General features: G+C 48.5%; 1 protein-coding gene across 3 annotated transcripts in view; it reads right to left on the bottom strand.

The window, feature by feature from the left end:
* Window positions 1–18,085, bottom strand: part of ZBTB16 (zinc finger and BTB domain containing 16) — an 87,558-nt gene that overhangs the window by 19,160 nt on the left and 50,313 nt on the right. For all 3 annotated transcript variants that reach the window (XM_015884108.1, XM_015884106.2, XM_015884107.2), the window contains exon 4: window positions 8,087–8,173. In XM_015884108.1, the coding sequence (XP_015739594.1) occupies window positions 8,087–8,173 (87 nt within the window). The remainder of the gene's footprint in view (window positions 1–8,086; window positions 8,174–18,085) is intronic.

An 18,085-nucleotide genomic window follows, 5' to 3' on the forward strand; every position in this document is an offset into this window, starting at 1 on the left:
GAGAGATCTGGGTTATTTCAGGGTGTTATAATTCTGTCATTCACTCAAAAGGGTCCATCCAGCTGAAAACTCGCTATGTTGAGTCATAGAAGTGGGTCTTGGAGAGTGGTGTTAGAGGGTTACACTGCACCTCACCAACTCTACACACTGATATACTCAGCTAACACAAGATACTGCTACTCCAAAGCAAGCTCCTATCAACATCCAGCAGGGAATATCCCTTCCAAACTGATGGCATCTGACACACCGCTGCTGCCGAGCATAGCCCCAAGGCAACAGCAAGAAACAAACTTCTCTGTTTCTTCATCAGCTCTGGAGCTCTGCAAGGAAGCGGGGGCACAGGCAGCCTCTAGCACAAAGAGTATTTTGGCTTTGCTGCATTCAACACAATGCACATCTCCAGCTTTTATCAAATGCTAGGCTGGCTGGGGAAGCTCTAGGAGATGTGGGACTTGTTTGCATGGTGAGAATGCCAGGCATGGCATTGCTAGGAGGGAGCCAAGACACACAGCAAAGTGTTTGGGCTGCAAACCCTGCAGGTCGGGTTGCAGCAGGACGTCGGGGAGGCGAACTGGGGACACGCCGTTCTCCAGCACCTCTGCCAGGCTGTGGATGATGGGGACACTCCTTTGGGTACATGGAAGCCCAAAGGCAGCTCTGTGCTCATGGCCATGGGCTTCTGGGGCTGTGCTGCTGCCTCTGGACCCCATGGAAGGAGTGACTGCCCCATGCTCGTTTTTATCTGCAAGAGCTGCCTGTTTGTTAAACTGTCATCATGAATTATGCTCCTAAATTAAGAAGGCTTCCGACGGGAAGTTTCGTTGTCACAGTCATTGTTTTTGTAGAAATAAATGTTTGCAAAGTAACCCCATTTCTTGGAAGACATCAGCTTCCACACATAGAGCTCCTGGGCCAGGAGCAGGGAAACACAGGAGAAGGCAAAAACCTTCAGCTGAATGCTGGTGCTCACCATTCTCTCTGTTAGCAGCTTTAAGTCCCTTTTACAAACAAACTTGGGAAGGGCTCTTGAAGCCCCACATCACTTTGCAGAAAGCAAAGAGGGGACAAATGCACTGCTCAGCCCCACACAAGGGGAAGGTGCAGAAAGGTAAAGGGGGGACCCTCGTGTGCTGCAGCTTTTGGAAAGGGATACAACTATCTGAAATGCTACATTTGCTACAGATGCACTGAGAGATGCTCTGGCTGCTAGCAGCTCCCAGCCCCAGGGCAGCGCCTCTGCTCTGCGGCCATGGTTGCTTGCCAAAAGCAGCTTGGGGTTAATAAGATATCAGCTCATCATGATCTGATTAAGACAGATGCCTCTTTACGCTCTTGTAACTGCCATTTTTAGTTTGGAAAGTGTTTGGAAACAAAGCTGATCTTTCTTATTTACCAAAACTCAGGAGTGTTTTCTTGATCATCCTATTTCAAATCATGTTTTTTTGTCCTTTCCTGGATCATCTTTTCCATCCCATTTTGCTACACCCAAACATCTGAGCTAACACATCCCTCCCCCCAAGGAACACTCAGGACTGAGCATGGTTGGGACCTCCAACCCACACTGAAGTGCAGCAGACCTTTGTCAGACCACCTAAAAGCTTTCCATACACAAGCATGCAGCCCACAACTCAGCTTTCAGTTCAATAACAACCATTTCACAGAGACTGGATGTCCACTTGATCAGCTATGCACTTATCTTCCCCTCCTCCTTAAGCCATACAATCACAGAATCACTAAGGTTTGAAAAAACCATTAAGATCACCAGATCCAGCTGTCAACCCAAGCCCATAATGCCCATTAGATCACGTCCTTCTGTGCCACATCTGTACATTCCCTCCACGAAAACCTCCATGAAAGCACCTTCAGGATTGCCCCTGCAGTTCCATAGGTGCCTGTGTTATTGAAGCAGCAAACCTCATGCCAGAAGATGGTTTCCCTGCCTGCAATCACACCCATTTCATCTCCTGAGCACATCAGATGCCAAAAGCATCTTCGCACCCTCCACATGTGGCAGCTAAAACCTCGGCAAGGAAGGCAGCTTTTTGAGGGAAACCAGATTTATTTGGCATGCTCAGGGCTTGCAGTTCACTTCCAGAACAGAGCACCCACATCTCTGCTCCCATCTGTTCCTCAGATGGGGTCGTGTGATGCTCACACCTGGACCAAAGCCGGCATCCCCAGCCCAGCCCCATGCATGAGGTCTCCTCAGCACTGCCATACCCGAGCACTCCAACCTCCAAAAGAAAAATCACAGCCATGTAATAAAACAACAGCTTTGGAGCCGATGTTTTCTTGCGTATTTACAGTTTTTCTCTCTGCGATCCTTTCAGATGTGTTCATAGGACTCCAGGTCCGTGAAGCACTTCAAGAGCTGCCAAAATATCGCAAGACTTGGCAGCGATGCCTGAAACATTCTTTGCTGGCACACGAGGAGCAAAACTTTGTTTCACTGTGGAAAAATCCACAATTTGTGCACTCTCCAACTCCACCACTCGGCCTCTCCTCCACCCTCTCTTGTCTCACTTGTTATTGGGTGCGGGGAGGCAATGCTCAGCCTCTAGCAGCAGCATAGGAGCAGCATTGGGGCAATGGGGATGGTTTTCCACCTGTAAGGATCTACACATGGTCAGAGAGCTCAATTATGACAAATGGTAATGCCTCTCCCTAACAGCTTGGCTGTCACACAGGCTCCCATCCATGCTCCCAAAGCTCCTGCTCACATTCCCAAAGGCTCCTAACCATGCTCCCAAAAGCTCCTGTCCCTATTCCCAAAAGCTCCTATCCACATTCCCCAAGTTTCTCTCTCTTCTCAATGGATCCTGCCCACATTCCCTTTACTCACATCTCACTCACACCACAACCCCAATGCAGCGCCATGTCCCATCCCCAGCACCTCATGCTGAAGGAAGGAAGCAGCCCAATGCTCTGCAGACTCCAACACACAGGGAAGTTTTCTTTTCCTAATGAAAAACCAAAAAGCTGATGGTTCCCTTGCCTGTACTTGCATCTGAAATTGGAGCTATTACAGGGCAGATATGCCAAAGCTTTGCTCAGCCAGGCATCGTACACCAAAGCCTGCAGCACGGTTTTAAGTGTAACTGTTTTGTTTGTTTGCTAGTAACCAATGCAGCACCAGTAATGAAATAAACAAATGGGGACAGCCCCAGTCAGAACAGCTCTGGCTGGGCACAGAGGGCATGGGGCAGGGGCTGGTAATGCTGCCCTCCTCCTGCACTGACCCCACATGGTCCAACAGGGGCTCCCCAATGCACTCCTGCTGATCTCTGTGGTGCTGCAGCATCCCCAGAGCACGGAGCTCGCTGGGGTCACTCACCCATCTGCACCCACACCTATGCCTCCTGCATCCTCTGCTCTTCCACTTGGGTTCACACAACCGAGTACGGGAGGGATAATTATGTGTAAACATACTTAATACTACCGTACGTTATCTCTATCTATGGAGAAAAATGCTATCTGATGGTATTTTCCCCATAAGCCCAATCAAGCAGCTCTGTTAAAACCCTCCAGAGTACCGTGAAACAGTAATAGAAAGTCACAAGCACGCCGGGAGATGCTGCACGTGTTGGGTTGGGGAGAGGATGGAGCTGTTGATGAGTCTGGGGGCTGCATCCCCCATATCTGCCTCCTCCCAGCTCCCTGGGACAGGAGCATCCCTATAGTGGGAGCATCCCAGGGCAGTGCTGTCCCCTCCCAGCTCCTCTTCACCCCATACTCCGCTCTTGCATGCAGGATTTTCTTCCCTTTGTACCTTCACTTACCACGTTACTGTTTTGAATCTCTAAAATAATGTGACAAGTTAATGATGGCACAATTATCTAAATGTTTAACAGACATGTTATCTAAGTGAATCGGATTGAGATTCCATCCCGCTGACAATAAACATCAATGGGAGAGCAGAAAGTGATAGGCAAATTATCGCAAACCCTGCAATTTCAATGCTATTAAATTTGGAGGAATAACAGCCCTGAGGCCTGTAAACTCTGAATAAAATAGACCCTTGTGTTTGTCCAACTATTAAATCAAAATGCTACCAACATCCCAGGAAAAAAAATAATAATAATAAAGGGAGATTTATAGCCTTTCAATTTTCAGTTACACATTGGTTTTATTAACTCCTTTCTGCTGTTTGTACCCCAGTACCGACATCACCATGAAATCAATGTGGGAGTAGGGAGTGATGGCAGAGAGGAGGAGGGATGGGATGAAGCCTCTTGCTTTTAGGAAATACTACATATATCACCTCTGATACTTCTAAAAGTGCATGGCACACCAGCCAAGCTCCAACCCCATTACCGCCAATGGCAACATTGAGCTAGAGCCCATCTGTGGATGCGTCGCTTAGTGGTGGCTGCTTTTCTCCTGAATACATTTAATTTTTCCTCTACATTAGAAGAGCATAGTAAGTAATTTTCCACACTCTCCCTCCGGCATGGTGCTGGGCTTACGCTGCTATGAAGATGAGCCAGAACAGTTGCTGCTTTTCCTATTGCTGTAGGATGGAGGCCAAGGAAAGTGAACACCCAGAAAGAACCTCTCAGCCCGGAGTCGGTCAGGCCATAGGCAGTGTGGCCATCTCTGTGTTTACAAGCAGAAGTGACTTTGTCTTTGAATACATTTTACATTGCAGCTAAAAGGAGGCCTTAATTTTTCCACCATAAGAGACTGTTTTACAGCAGTAACCAGGCAGCAGATTTACACCAAATTGGAATCATAGAGTTGGAAGGGTCCCATAAGGAATGCCAAGTCCAGCTCCTCCTGGGTTATTATTTCGCATTGCCTTTCAGAAGGGGAAGTGAGAATGACAGAAAAATGTGAGAAAAAGAGGATTCCTACATCCAAACTGTTCACCTGAGAAACATTTCCCCACGTGGAAAAAAAACCCAACAACTGGAATCCTTACTCATCTGCTTCGGAAAACTTCCCAGGCTTTGGATGACCCAGAAAACCAACAACCATCAGTTGGTTTTTGGAGCTGCACCCTCCAATAAGAGCTGCATTTCTGAACAAAACAGGTCTGCTTGGGTACATCTGTGCCAAACAAGTCCTCTATAAAGCTTATTTATCGAGCCTCTCCCTGAGAAAGGTCTGAACCAGCCCTGAAGCCATCCACCCCAACACCTACCCAAAAAAGGGCTTTTTTTAATCCTTTCTGGCAAAGTGTGAAGGTCTTCCACTGAGTTGGCCAAACAACCTGCTGCTAAGGACGAGAGGATGACTGACGCTCCAAAACCCTTTTCTGGGAGATGTCATTATTTAGAAAGAGAGTTAATTATAGCAACTGTATTGGAGGAATGTTTCTTATGCCACAGGCAGCGCTATTTGAGTGCCGCCCAACAACAGGAAGCTATTAATTTCAGTGAGTATGGGCTCCTCTGGCCATAGAGCCCATTTCTGATGTGTAACTGAGACGCGCGTGTTTACAGCTCTCAGAGGTGATGATAAACCTGTTTAACCTGGGTCGCCGTGTTCTGCTGGGCTAAGTTTTCATGTCACCCTTTGAGCCTTGGCACGCACACAGACCGCCATGGTCCGGGCCCAAGGTTTTCCATCAGAGCAACACTGACTCATGCAAAATTGTCAAGGTCACCAGTGCCAGCCCATCTCCACGCTGCTCTGTATGGTTTTCAAGACAGGTTTGGATCAAGCCATTGCCTGCAGGGGTTGCAGAACCCTGGGAGTGCGATATTTGCTGGTGCTCTGGGACAATGACACCACACATGGCCACTATCAAACCCATGCTCCAGAGCCTGCTGCACCAGCCCAGCATGGGGCACGTCCCAAAGACAACCCCTTGATGTGCTGGCCAGCTCCTGTGAGCTTTTCTCCCCTCCCTAACCTACAGCGTATACAGTTGCTAAAAAGATTACGGTTTGCAAAGTTCAGCCTCAAGTAGCATGACTTTGAATACAGAGGGCAATCACTTTAAAATTTATTACCTGCTGCTTGGCCAGCAAAGTTTCCAGATCAAATGACGTGCTGAGCCTATTCCTGCTCAGTGACGCAGCAATTTATATTACTGATCAGTCATTAAAACCTCTGGCATATAACTGGTCATGTTTTGCATGCCAACATAGCGTCCACACATCAAATTTCAACCTTTGAGTATAAGCGTAGCCATTAATGGCATCTATCAGTTTTTTCAGCATTGAAAGACTAGCTTGCTCTAATTTAAACTGCCCTTAATATAGCACAGAGGGGAGCGGGCTCTTCTTTGCAATACTGATTTCAGGAGTTGCTCAAAGACTCCACTTGGGACCACCTGATGTGAACTCCTCTGTGCCCCATAGCAAACCCACTATGGGGTTGGAAGGGCAGCGTTTACATCATCTATCTGTCACCCTGGATGGTGCAGAAGGAGCTCCTCGTGCTTACCCACAGCCAGCCACATCCAACCCAAAGAGCTGGAAAGCACAATAACAGAAACGTGGCAAAAGCCAACTGTTGATAGATCTTTGGAAAGGAGCAACGTTTCCCTCGCAGAGGGAGCAGTCGTATTACGCTGTGTTTGCTGCACAATGGTTTCCTACATGCATACTTTAGAGCTAAGCTATAAAAGCAATAGTGCTTTAGTGAATCACTGCCTTGTGTCTACACTGCACTGGAAGAGGAGCTCAGGCTATCTCACCCTTAGAAAGCACAGAAACTAAGACAACGTTGCCATGCAAGCTGCCTTCTTTATCAGCGTGGCATATCGCACAGTGGTTTGCAGGAGGGTCTCACTGTGCACTGATGGCTCTCTATTTGCCTGAACACTGTGTGATATTAGGATAACAGGGCTGTGCTCCTGTGCTAAGAAAGGGACCTAAGGCCCTCCAGGGCCCCAGTCTTGCTCTCATCCCACTCAGCACCTCAGCATCCCATTAGAAGTGACACACAGACCTCATGGCTGCAAGGTGAAACCCACACAGAGCCCCAGATACAGTGCAATTATTTGTAGAGATGCTTGAAAGCAGGAAGAGAACGATCAGTGTAGGCTGAGATTCTCAGATGATTTATAATGCATCACTCTTAGGCTCCCAATCACCAAAACAGTCTTGACAACGTTATTTATCTCTTGGAAAGCTCCTCTTAAAATCTGAAATGGTGGCCAAGCGCCATCGCATTGGTCACATTCAGTAAGAAGTCTGATGAGAGTTACACCTTGAATTTCAGAGCCATATTTACAACATCAAGAGTGCAACAAAACAACTGTCTGGAAGGAAACTGCAACCCCTATAGCAACTCCTGCCAACAGCAACACTTCAGACTCAGGCAGGTCAGAAGCCAGAACCACAAGGGGTTAATATTGTGGTTTACCAAAACTTCCAAAGGAAGCTTAAATATCAAACTTAGGTCTAAATGGGGTTCGATAAAGCGCTTAGAATCATGTCAATCATAGAACCAAAGAATGGCCTGGGTTGAAAAGGATTGCAATGCTCATCCAGTTCCAACCCCCTGCTGTGTACAGGGTCACCAACCAGCAGCACAGGCTGCCCAGAGCCACATCCAGCCTGGCCTTGAATGCCTGCAGGGATGGGGCAGCCACAGCCTCCTTGGGCAACCTGTTCCAGTGCGTCACCACCCTCTGGGTGAAAAACTTCCTCCTAAGATCCAATATAAACCTCCTCTGTCTCAGCTGAAAACCATTCCCCCTCGTACCCGTAGCAAAAGTTTAAAACCAATTTAAAACCAGTTTAAAACCATTCCCCTTAGCAAAAGTTTAATTTCCCAACAAACAAACAAACCCACTGGGGTGAAACCAGCACCACAATCACACCCGGAGCAGAGCACTGTGCTCACCATCAATTGCATCACTGCATGACTGCAGAAAGTCAGCCTAACTGTGAGCATCCCTGAAGGGAACGGCAGCAAGGGTCACTGCTTAGGGACAGAATGGGGCAAGATCAAGTGGGGTGGTGGGACTCCACTGGACATAAGGGCTCAATGGGGGGGAAGCAACAGAGCTGGGAGAGGGCTCTCCTAGAAAGCACCGCTGCCTGGGGCGGAGGCAGCACGCACAGCGTTTCCTTCTGCACTGTTTGTTTGGAGAAGGAGTTAAGCAGCAAAAAAAGAAAAGTCAACATACCAGTATGTGTCTGCCTGTGTGTCTCCAGGGCATCTTCTTTTGAGAATTGCGCACCGCACTGATCACAGACAAATGCTTTGGCACCCGCTGGAAAGACAAAGGAGAAAAGGAGCATTATTCAGAGAGCACGCATAGCAGAGCTACGGCACACAGCAAGGTGGGAAATCACAGTGGCAAAGAGCACTGCAGAAGGGATGGGGTGGCACAGCCAGGCATCCCCAGCGCTGAAGCCATGTAGGGGGACAGGGCGTGGATGGAGCAACTCGACAGCAAGCATCCAAAATCAAAGCTCCTAACAAGTATCTGATAGGAGGATTTATCCATTCCTGGAGAGAAAGGTTCTCATGGAACCAACACAAACAAGCAGCATGAAAGTGACATGAAGAGGACTCCTGTAGGAACGCATGCATTTTTAAAGCCATTCACTTCATAATAGAGCAGAATTTGTTTGATAGAGGGATGTGTATTTCATAGCCCACAAACAGCAGCAAGAAGCAGCTGCCCTCCTCCGTGCCACTGCTCCTTGAGTTCCAAATAACAGCACAATGTACAGATACACCATTGACGTTGCACAGTTCTTTCACTGCGAGGAGTTGCTTGCCAAGAAGAAATTAAATATTTGCTTTCAAAAAATCATTAAACATCAATGAGTTTCATTAGAGTGGCAACTGATCTAACTTTAATTGGTTTCCTGCCCCTTCCTATTGTAGCGCCGTCACCAGTATCAGAGGATGGGAGGAAAGCGAAGGCAGAACCATCTGATAAGCAGCGTGGCAGAAACAACACCATTCAGTGAGAAGCACAGATACTCCTTTGCCTGTGAGAGAGATGTGGTGTTTGGGGGAATTCTTAGAAAATCACTATCAACATGTGCCGCGTGCGGCGGGTCAGAGGTGCCGGTGAGAACAAGGAAAAAAAACAGGATGTCTAACAGCAGATAAGTCACTTCCAGATAAAACCAGATTAACAATGCACACTATCTCCAGTGCATACGCTGCCAGGACAGAGCTGTGAACGAGGCTGTGAGATCATGAAGCTCGATTCTGCTGCCGCAGGGACCCATCCGCGGAGCAGCTCAGAGGACAGGGGCACACAGAGCTGCTCCTCACGCTCAGGAACCAACCTGGGGATGCACAGTGCAATGAAACAAAAGGAGAGACGGAGGTACCACCAAATCCATTACCACGAGAATTCCTTCGCCTTTAAATTGTCTTAGTAACGGCTGGCTCACAGGCAGAAATATTTGGCAGCAGCGAAATTAAAAGTGATAAATTTTCTCGCCAAGCTTTGATCGATAATAGAGGTCTCATCTGTTAATCAATAAGACAGTCTGCCTGTTTACTGTGCATATGTTGTTCTCTGCTGCCTTCCCTATGATGTCAAGTTTGCATTCAAAACAACTCAAGTGTGCATAAACCACATGGCTGCTTGCAAAGAAATAAATAGGAAGGTGCACTTCGGTGACATCACGGCCATGGCCACAGCCCTGCTCCCATGTGCTGGGGGACACATGGATGTGGGGACACAGCCCCATGCCAGCTGCCCCTTCCCTTTGCCCAAGGATGGCTTCAATAATGAGCTGGGCTCTATTACCGGCATAATTAGAGAGGTCACTGCTGTTCAGGAGCCATCATGCCGGAGCTTGCTTGGCATGTTTTGTTCCTGGAGCAGTGACCCTAAAGGCCAGCAGGGCCCCCATGCCACAGTTTCTGTGTTGGGTTGTTTTTTATTCTGTTGTTGTTTTGTAATTTCATTTATCCCCACAAGCACACACTGCATGCCATACAGGGCTGAACAGGGGGCACGCGGCATTGTCCAGGTAGTGACAACAAAACCTCATCTACCGAATGGTAAATGATGGGCAGTTGGCAGCACCCAAAACATCTCGCTGAGCCAAACCAGGCACAGAGCACGTCATGCATCTCAATGAGGTGCAGCTCCCAGTCCAGTAGCAGGGACAGGCACTGGGAGTGCAGGAGTGGGGCAGCCTTCCTAGGCACCCATGGGACCCTGATCAATAGGGCAGCACCGCCCACCCCTCCCCATCAGCCTCCAGCACAGCTGATGTACAGCAGGCAGTTGCCAAGGCGATGCCTCTCCATCGCCACTTCGAGCTCTCTGAGACCCACTGCTACTAACCATGAGGTTACATCAACCTGATGCAGCAACAAGTTGGCCCTGCATTGAGCAGCTGAAGCATGCAGGGCCAGGACCCCATGAGCATCACCACCACTGCAGCAGGGCCACGGTGGGGACAGCACGGAGCTGCAGTCCCCAGCTTTGACACAGTCCGCAGCACCAACACGGCCCCCTGCTTCAACACAATGCCAACCCATAAGGAGGGGAAGGTGGGTATAGCACAAGGTATAGCTTGGTGGATACAGGGAGGCACAGGGACTGCTGAACAGCTCAGAGAAAAGCAAAGCACGAGGCACCCGCCAGCAGCTGACCGGGGGGGCGGGGAGGGCAGGGGGACAGCAAAATTCCTTGAGATTTTAAAATAAACAGGGTGAATGTTCTGATGAGATATGCACGCTGGGTTACATAAGGAAGTACAGAGTGTACCAAAACAGCATACCCAAAAAAAGCATAAGCTGTCAGAACAATGAGTACAGACACGGGGCATTTTACAACAGGCTATGCTGTACAGTTTTATTTACAGTACCTCTTATCAGTCAGGGAACAGCACGCTGCCTGCCAATTTCCAAAGGCCAGGACTGTGTGTTCTTTCACTCAAGTAGATGTGTACTCCAGGCAGGGAATTTTTTTTCTAATCAACAAAACAAAAACTGATCTGGAGCCAGAATTCCTGTAATGTACACACGCTCAGAGGGGAGGGGGGGGGGAGGAGAGAGTACGGCGATTGAATATGTAAATAGTTCAAGGTTAATTTTACTATGTGAGTCACCAGGAAAAATGTCATCCAACATCTGAGCTTATTATAACGGGGCTTAGAAAAAACAGTTAGATGTTTATTAGAGGGAGCATGACATATTTGAAAGCAGTACATCAAGAGGCTGCGGTGTCAGGGCTTTTTTGGTTTTTTTTTCTTCTCTCCCCTCTATTTTTTTCTCATTTTACTCTTTTCTCCTTTGAAATAACACCCGTAAAAGCTATTAGCCCATTAAAATGTAAACAGAAGTTTTTGGGAAGGGTATTTTTAGCGGGCGGCTTGTATTGCCTACAGTACATAGATATCTTCAGATGATCTTCCCAAGGGGATGGGACTTAACGTGCTGCCAAGTATCAGCTGTGTTTTGGAGCATGCCTTGTAAATTGGCACACAAGCCTCCACCGAACATTTATATCTGTACGAGCAAATTTATAGCTCCTGCCTAATAAAGGTCCTCGCGGCAGCAGGCTGGCAAAAACACGCCGAGAAGCGGCTCTCTCAGTGCCCGGCACGCAGCGGGATGGGGTCAGCACGTGCTTTTTGTGCTTTTTGGCCCTTTTCTTTCCTCGCTGGACAGGTTTTTCCTCCCTGCAGGGCTAAGGCTGCTCGTGCCGTGACATGGGGATGAATGATGCTTGTTTTAATGACACGGCGTGAGCGATGCGCTCAGCTTCTCGGAAATTAGATCCTAGAAACGGTGAGCTTGAGCATCACCCCCAAGCAGGATGGATGCGATGCCTGTGGCTCCCAGCTCAGGGTTTTGCCCCCAGTTAATACCTACTGGGCAGCCATGGATGCAGCACTGCCATTCAGTCCCTTTTTCCACATCTTTTTCCCCCTAAAGTCCCAGGCTACACAGCAGCCCTAGGATCTGGTGGCATCCCCTTGGCCATGCCAAGCTCACTGCTGCCCTATCCACTGTGCCCAAGCTGGTGGGCACCAAATCACTGCAAACCTGGAGCCACCGACATCCAACCACTATTTTAACCCATTTAAAAGAAAAAACAGCTTCTTTAAGACTCCCCCTGGTATCTACTCTGTGAAACATGGAGACAATTGATCAGCTTTTGCCATGGAACACAGCAAACTACGAGCTTTAGTGCCGGACCGCACTCCTGCAAAACATCCTGCATCTCAACAGCTCATCCTGGCATGGGGGTGCCCTGAAATGGCTCTGACCTGTAAGGAAAAGGCTCTGTAGATCTGAAAACAGAGCCTTCCTATTTTTAGTCCCTATCAGCCTTAATAATACTTCCCAACGCCCATTCAGCTTAATTACTTTATTGAGGACAAGGAGCAGGCTCTCTAGGTTTAACGCTTGTGATGTTAGGAAGTAGTAAAATGTTCTAACTGGTTAAAAATGACACTCGTCTGCTTGCCTTTGGTGTTCCCAAGACCGTAATTGCGGCACAGGCAGAAGGTCTGAAGCTGCTGGGCTGCTCCAAAGCTTTGATTTTCAACTCCTGCACCGTAACTGAGGTGTTGCATTACAACAAGCACAGTCGTGGTCTTTCCAGAGTCAGGATAAAAACAGATAGATAGGGACAAACAGATCTTGTGAGGGTCACAGAGATGGCATTGGGACACCTTCGCAAGGTGCTCTGATACCTCCACAAACCTGCTCTCCTCCGACAGCAGATGAGCTGTGCCTCATTAACCTTCCCAACTAATTCTACCAATTTACTAAACCACTGTTTTCCCGCGCCCATTTAACCGTCCCTGGCTGTGATAAACTTTTATGGGGCTGGTGGGCAGGGGAAAGCTGAAAGGAGGTTGAGGCAATAAGAAGAAGAGGTACTTAAAAACAGAACTCATATGCCTCTAAAAAACAGAAGGAAAAAGAATCACAGAATCAAAATGGGTTGGAAGGGACCTTAAAGGTCATGGAACCATGGAATGTTAGAATGGGTTGGGTTGGAAGGGATCTTAAAGACCACAGAACCATAGAACTTAGAATGGGTTGGAAGGGACCTTAAGGAGCACAGAACCAAAGATGGTTGAAAGGGATCTCAAAGACCATACAGCTCCAACTCCTGTCATTGACTGGTCGCCACCCATGGCCCAAGCCATGGCAGGGAGCAGCCAGAAGAACCAGAGCCATTGTGGGAAGTCTGCTCACTGCTCTACGTTCCTGCCCAACCTTGCAACATTCTCACTCAAAAAGCACGACACTCCAAAGGATGGGCACAAAGGGACTCAACCCACACAAACACATGGCTGCTATTTTGAGGCAGAAAACAGGAAAAGCAGTATTTGCCCGTGCTGCATCTCAAGGAGGGTCCTGAGGCAGGGCTCCATATCAGCAGAACATCCAGACCCTAAATAACTGCAACGCGTGCTCCAAAGCAACAGCCCTACATGCGTGACACAGCACCAACTCCAATCCCCGCCCCTTCAGGCACGAGGGATTAATAAAAATTTGGGATTATATATTATTAAAACGCTGTAATTGGCGAGAAGGTGGAGAGAGGGGAAAAAAAATATGGATTAAAAAAAGAAGTGCCAAGTAAATTTATGCACTGTCGTCGCTTTACTACCCTAATTAATTCAGTAATTTCAAAAACAATTTTATTTATGTTCCATTCACCACATCAAAAGTGCAAAGAAACAACCCGCAGTGATGCTAAAATAATACCTCAAGGCATCTATTTTTAATCAGTAAAGAAAAAAAAAGAAAGAAAAAGAAAGAAAAAATCCAAGCCCTGGTTTCTATACAATCTCTCTTGGGCAGACCACCAACTCTAAGAGAGAGAAAACAGCCGAGCCCTCTGTGAGTGCCTTCCTGGCTGCCGAAAACAGAGCTTGTCAAAAAAAAACAAATCCATAATGGCCTGAGGCTCCTCTCCAATCTATTTTCTGCTCAGCTGGTTTTAAATGAAGTTATTATGAGTCATTAAAACACCCGCAAGCCTGTGGAAGTCAGCCAATTACAATTTTAAATTTAGCCTGTTCTCTACCCCATTCTCTTGTTTTCTTCTTTTTTGCTTGCATAAAGCTGCTTTTTATTATTATTATTATTGTTATTATTATTATTATTATTACTTCTCCTCTCCCCTATTTCACCCAAGTGGAAAAGACAGTTAGGAAAACCTCCAGTACCTTCCACTAAAAGCATAAAAGACATCTAAGAAGGGCCTGAAAATATCAAGCTGCAAACTAGGCTTGGGTTTAGAGAGATGTGAAAGGGTTTTCTTTTCATCCTCTTCTCTAAACTGCCATTAAAAATACATATATATGCAATAATTGAATATAAAGATAATATAAAAATGGGAGGTGGGGGTTTTATAAAAGGTGAAGGCTTCTGAATTGAGTGTAAACCTCACCCTCAAAGGATGAGCTCATCCACAGTGCTATCAGGGCCAGCTTCATGGGGAAATGGCAGACAGCAGCGCCAGGTAGCACAGGAGGAACATGTAAACCAAAGTATTTCCTATGTGTTCCTTCCAGCTCGTCAGCAAAGAGCAACCAAAGGTGCCCAAGTGGTTCCTAATGGGATGCTCAGCGCAACCCTTCCTCTGCAGCTGCCTTCAAGCTGCAAGGCAATGGGTCTGCATCCCAAAGAGCAGGGCAGGAGCGATGCTCAAGGGGAAACACGCCAGCAAGGGATGAACCGGGGCTGTGCTTTGGGCTCATTTTGGCACCCAAGCCATTGGCTTGGCCAGGTGGCAGTGGTTGCACCACTCCAGGTGGGGGGACAGGGTGAAGGCTGTCCCTTGCTGGGGACTTTGCCCACTGCTGTGCCACATCACCTGACATGGGAAGGCACCAGGCAGCACCTCCCTCACGCACCACCCGAAAATAAGGGGATGGGATGGATGCACCAAAGGTGGGGAGAGCATCCACCAGCGTCAACATCCCAACTTCATCAGCCAGCTCTGCTAATTGGAGTGCTGCTTGGGGACAAGGGGAGACGCAATGGGGAGAAAGGGATATTTTCAGGTTAAAAAAAAATAATAATCATTTCAGCTTAGCAACAATAAAAAAGGTTATTACATAATTTCCACTTTTCCTCCACCCTTAAAGTAATGTTCTATCTGACAGCCTCCTCTCAGAGGGGAAAAAATGACAAATCCAATCCAAAATTCAACAGCCTGTGTTCTGTTCAGAAAGCACACAGTGTACTATACAGCCCATAAAACTCCAAACAGCCTCCAGACACTTCTGCAATCGTCCTCCATCAAAACACTTTGTCTTGCATACAAAAATAAGATACAGTGCTGAACGGAATACGAAATCAGCCCATTACAGTACAGGGAGGCTGCTACTTAGCAACAAGGGGGCTTTAAAGCCGCGATGCTCTACAGGAAACAAAATCTGTCAAGCCTGTTGGGCAAATGATAAACATTAGCAGTATTAAAAAACACAAAAGCCATGTAAATGGATTGTGAGCGGCGCGGGGAGGGCTGGGCAGGAGCGGGGATGGGGCAGAGGGCGGCTCCAAGCCAAGGGGAGAGGTCCCAGCCCGACCCCCCCTTGGGGGGCTTTAGCACATTGCCCTGCATTGAACTTCCATAACTTTCCCATCTCGCATGCACGACGAGGAACCTGGAAAGGCGACGGGCTGCGCCGCGATGATCACATATATTTAGCAGTATTAATGTAGACAGATGTGCGTAAGATTTATTTGCTACAGAGAGCACTATGCTGTAATGGGTCCTGGCATCGCGCTCTGCATAATGCGGCGCAGAACACCTTAAATAACAAAGAGCAGCCAAAAAGAGGGGAGAGAGGAGAAGCGGTGACGGGTGAAAAATAAATATATTTCATCAGGTAAAGGGGGGGAAAAAATAAGCTGGCTCTGAATCAGCAGCCGGGTCTAGGAATGGAGCCAAAACAGGAGCTAAAAAGCAAACCATATTCTTCTGGTCTCAGCTCAGACTCCCGAGGCAGAAAGGATTGGGGGGCGGAGGGGGGGGTAGAGGGGGGAGAGAGAGAAATGTATTTTTCATCAGCCAGTGTATAATTTATAAACAGCATTAAACAGTTTTTGTTTTCTTTCTTCCTCTCTCCTGTGTGTGCGGGTTGGCCGGCAGTCAAGCCTGCATTAATTTCTGCTGTGGGTACAGTGTGTTCTTGGATGCACATCTGCGGATGATCATAAACGCAGGAATGCTGGCAGAACATCCAGACCTGCCGGCAGGCCGCTGACATCACTCGGGGACCGAACACGGGACGGCGGCCAGGCAGGGTGAGGGGGGGCCGGGAAAAATCCCTGCTGAGCCTTCAGCGCTTCCCTTCCTGCTCCCTTCCACCGAACAATGCCGGGCATGGAGGGAGGAGCGCAGCGAGGGGCTATCGCCTCCATCTCTGATCAAACATCTTCAGCTGGAGATAACCAGCGAGGAAGGAAAGGTGATGTTCATCAGAGATGGGCAGTGGGCAATGAGGCTGTATTGCCTGATCTTGGCAGGATGAGCACCACCAGGTGCCCCTCATAGGACCCCCCACCCATGGGACTGCAGCAGGGTCGGGGCTGTAGCCTGTTCCCTGCACCTTGCAGCTCCCTGCACTGCTCCTCCATCCCCCTGTAGCCCCCAAGCAGTGCAGGTGCTACAGGAGGGCACAGCACTGCCCATGCATTACAGCAGCCTGCACACATGGCCTTGTCCCCATTTCCAGTCTGGGTGATTACAGCATCCATCTCCACAGCAGAGATTTCGGACCAGAAGCAAAGGCAAAGCAAGCAGCAGGGAAGGAGTAAATCCCCAAATCCCCCCTGCTTCTCCCTGGCTATGAGTGGGGTTTTTTTTGCTGTCCTTCTCTTAATGCAATCTTTAAAGTTTTTGCAAACACATCCCTGTTAGGAGCAGGCAGAGATAATGCAGCCACGCCACGCATGCACCAACACTTTGCACTTCATTAAGGGTAAGCCTATATTGAAATGTAAACATTTGGCAGAGTATTTATCATGCACCTGAAAGCTGCTGAGATAAGAGCACCGAATAACCCCCACGTCACACTGCACACCACAAAACCCCTATAGGGCTGGCTTGGACATTTATAAGGATGAGAATGATCACGTTTAGGCATGTTGGATTCTCTTATCCGCACCCCACCACCCCAAACTGAAATGAGTTTCCATGAGACACGCACCCTCATAAGCTCAGAGCACAAGGACAACACAGATGCAAGGATGGCCATGGCCCCTTCACACCCCCCTCTCCCTATAGGACCACCCCTCTCCTTTACCCTGGGGCACAGGGGAGTCCTAAAGGCACAGTCTCAAGCAGGTTGAGTTTGGAAAGTGATCAACAGCCATGAGAATAAAACATGCAACACTTCATGTGGGCTCCTGCCTTTCTGTGCCGAAGCACTTCAGCTCGAGAAGAAGGTCATTGCTTCTTCAGTCCCTCTATGGGAAGAGTTTGGTCAAAGAGATAAAATAGGATCACTGGGATGGCTGGGGACGTACGCAGCTCTTTGAGAACCAAAGCTACATGGCACCTGTGATGGCCATGATCACATGCCAGGGGATGAGGTCCGTGCCCCACACCCTGCAGCAGAGAGGCAATGGGGACGTGCTCCCTAATCTCCCCATTAGCTGCAGTGCATCCTTGTCATCAGGTTTCTCCCCAAAACAGTTGGAAATGCAAACTGCAATTAAAAATATAGTTTACTACCTTCAACCTTTAGAGGGGGGCACTGGAGCTGGGTGGGGGGGTACCCATCTCCTTTGGGGCATGCTCCCAATTCAATCATCAGCTCGTGTATGAAGCAAGCTGACCGAGAAAACAAGCCGACCCCGTAGAGCCAAGCTACATCCCGGCCGGGTTGGGGGGAGGCGAGGGGAGAGGTGCAAAGGTCTCCTGCTTTAATAAATAACAGCGCTGGAATCCGCCGCGGCTGTTTTCGAGTGCTGGGAGAGCTCGCCCTGCCCGCTTCCCCCCCCCTCCCTAACCCTTGCCAGATTAGAGAAAAAATTAATCCTGAGCGATGACAAACTTGGCTCGGCGCTCACTGTACATACTGTACCCGCACGGCTGGCAGCCAGCCATGGATGGGACAAGAGCCAAAGCGGCGGTAACAAACACGAGCCGCGCACGCCAGCGCTGCGGGAGGAAGGAGGGGAAATGTCCGTACCCTGCAGCCCCAGGGCAATGCTGCTG

The sequence above is a fragment of the Coturnix japonica genome, chromosome 24 (assembly GCF_001577835.2).
Source record: "Coturnix japonica isolate 7356 chromosome 24, Coturnix japonica 2.1, whole genome shotgun sequence".
NCBI lineage: Eukaryota > Metazoa > Chordata > Aves > Galliformes > Phasianidae > Coturnix > Coturnix japonica.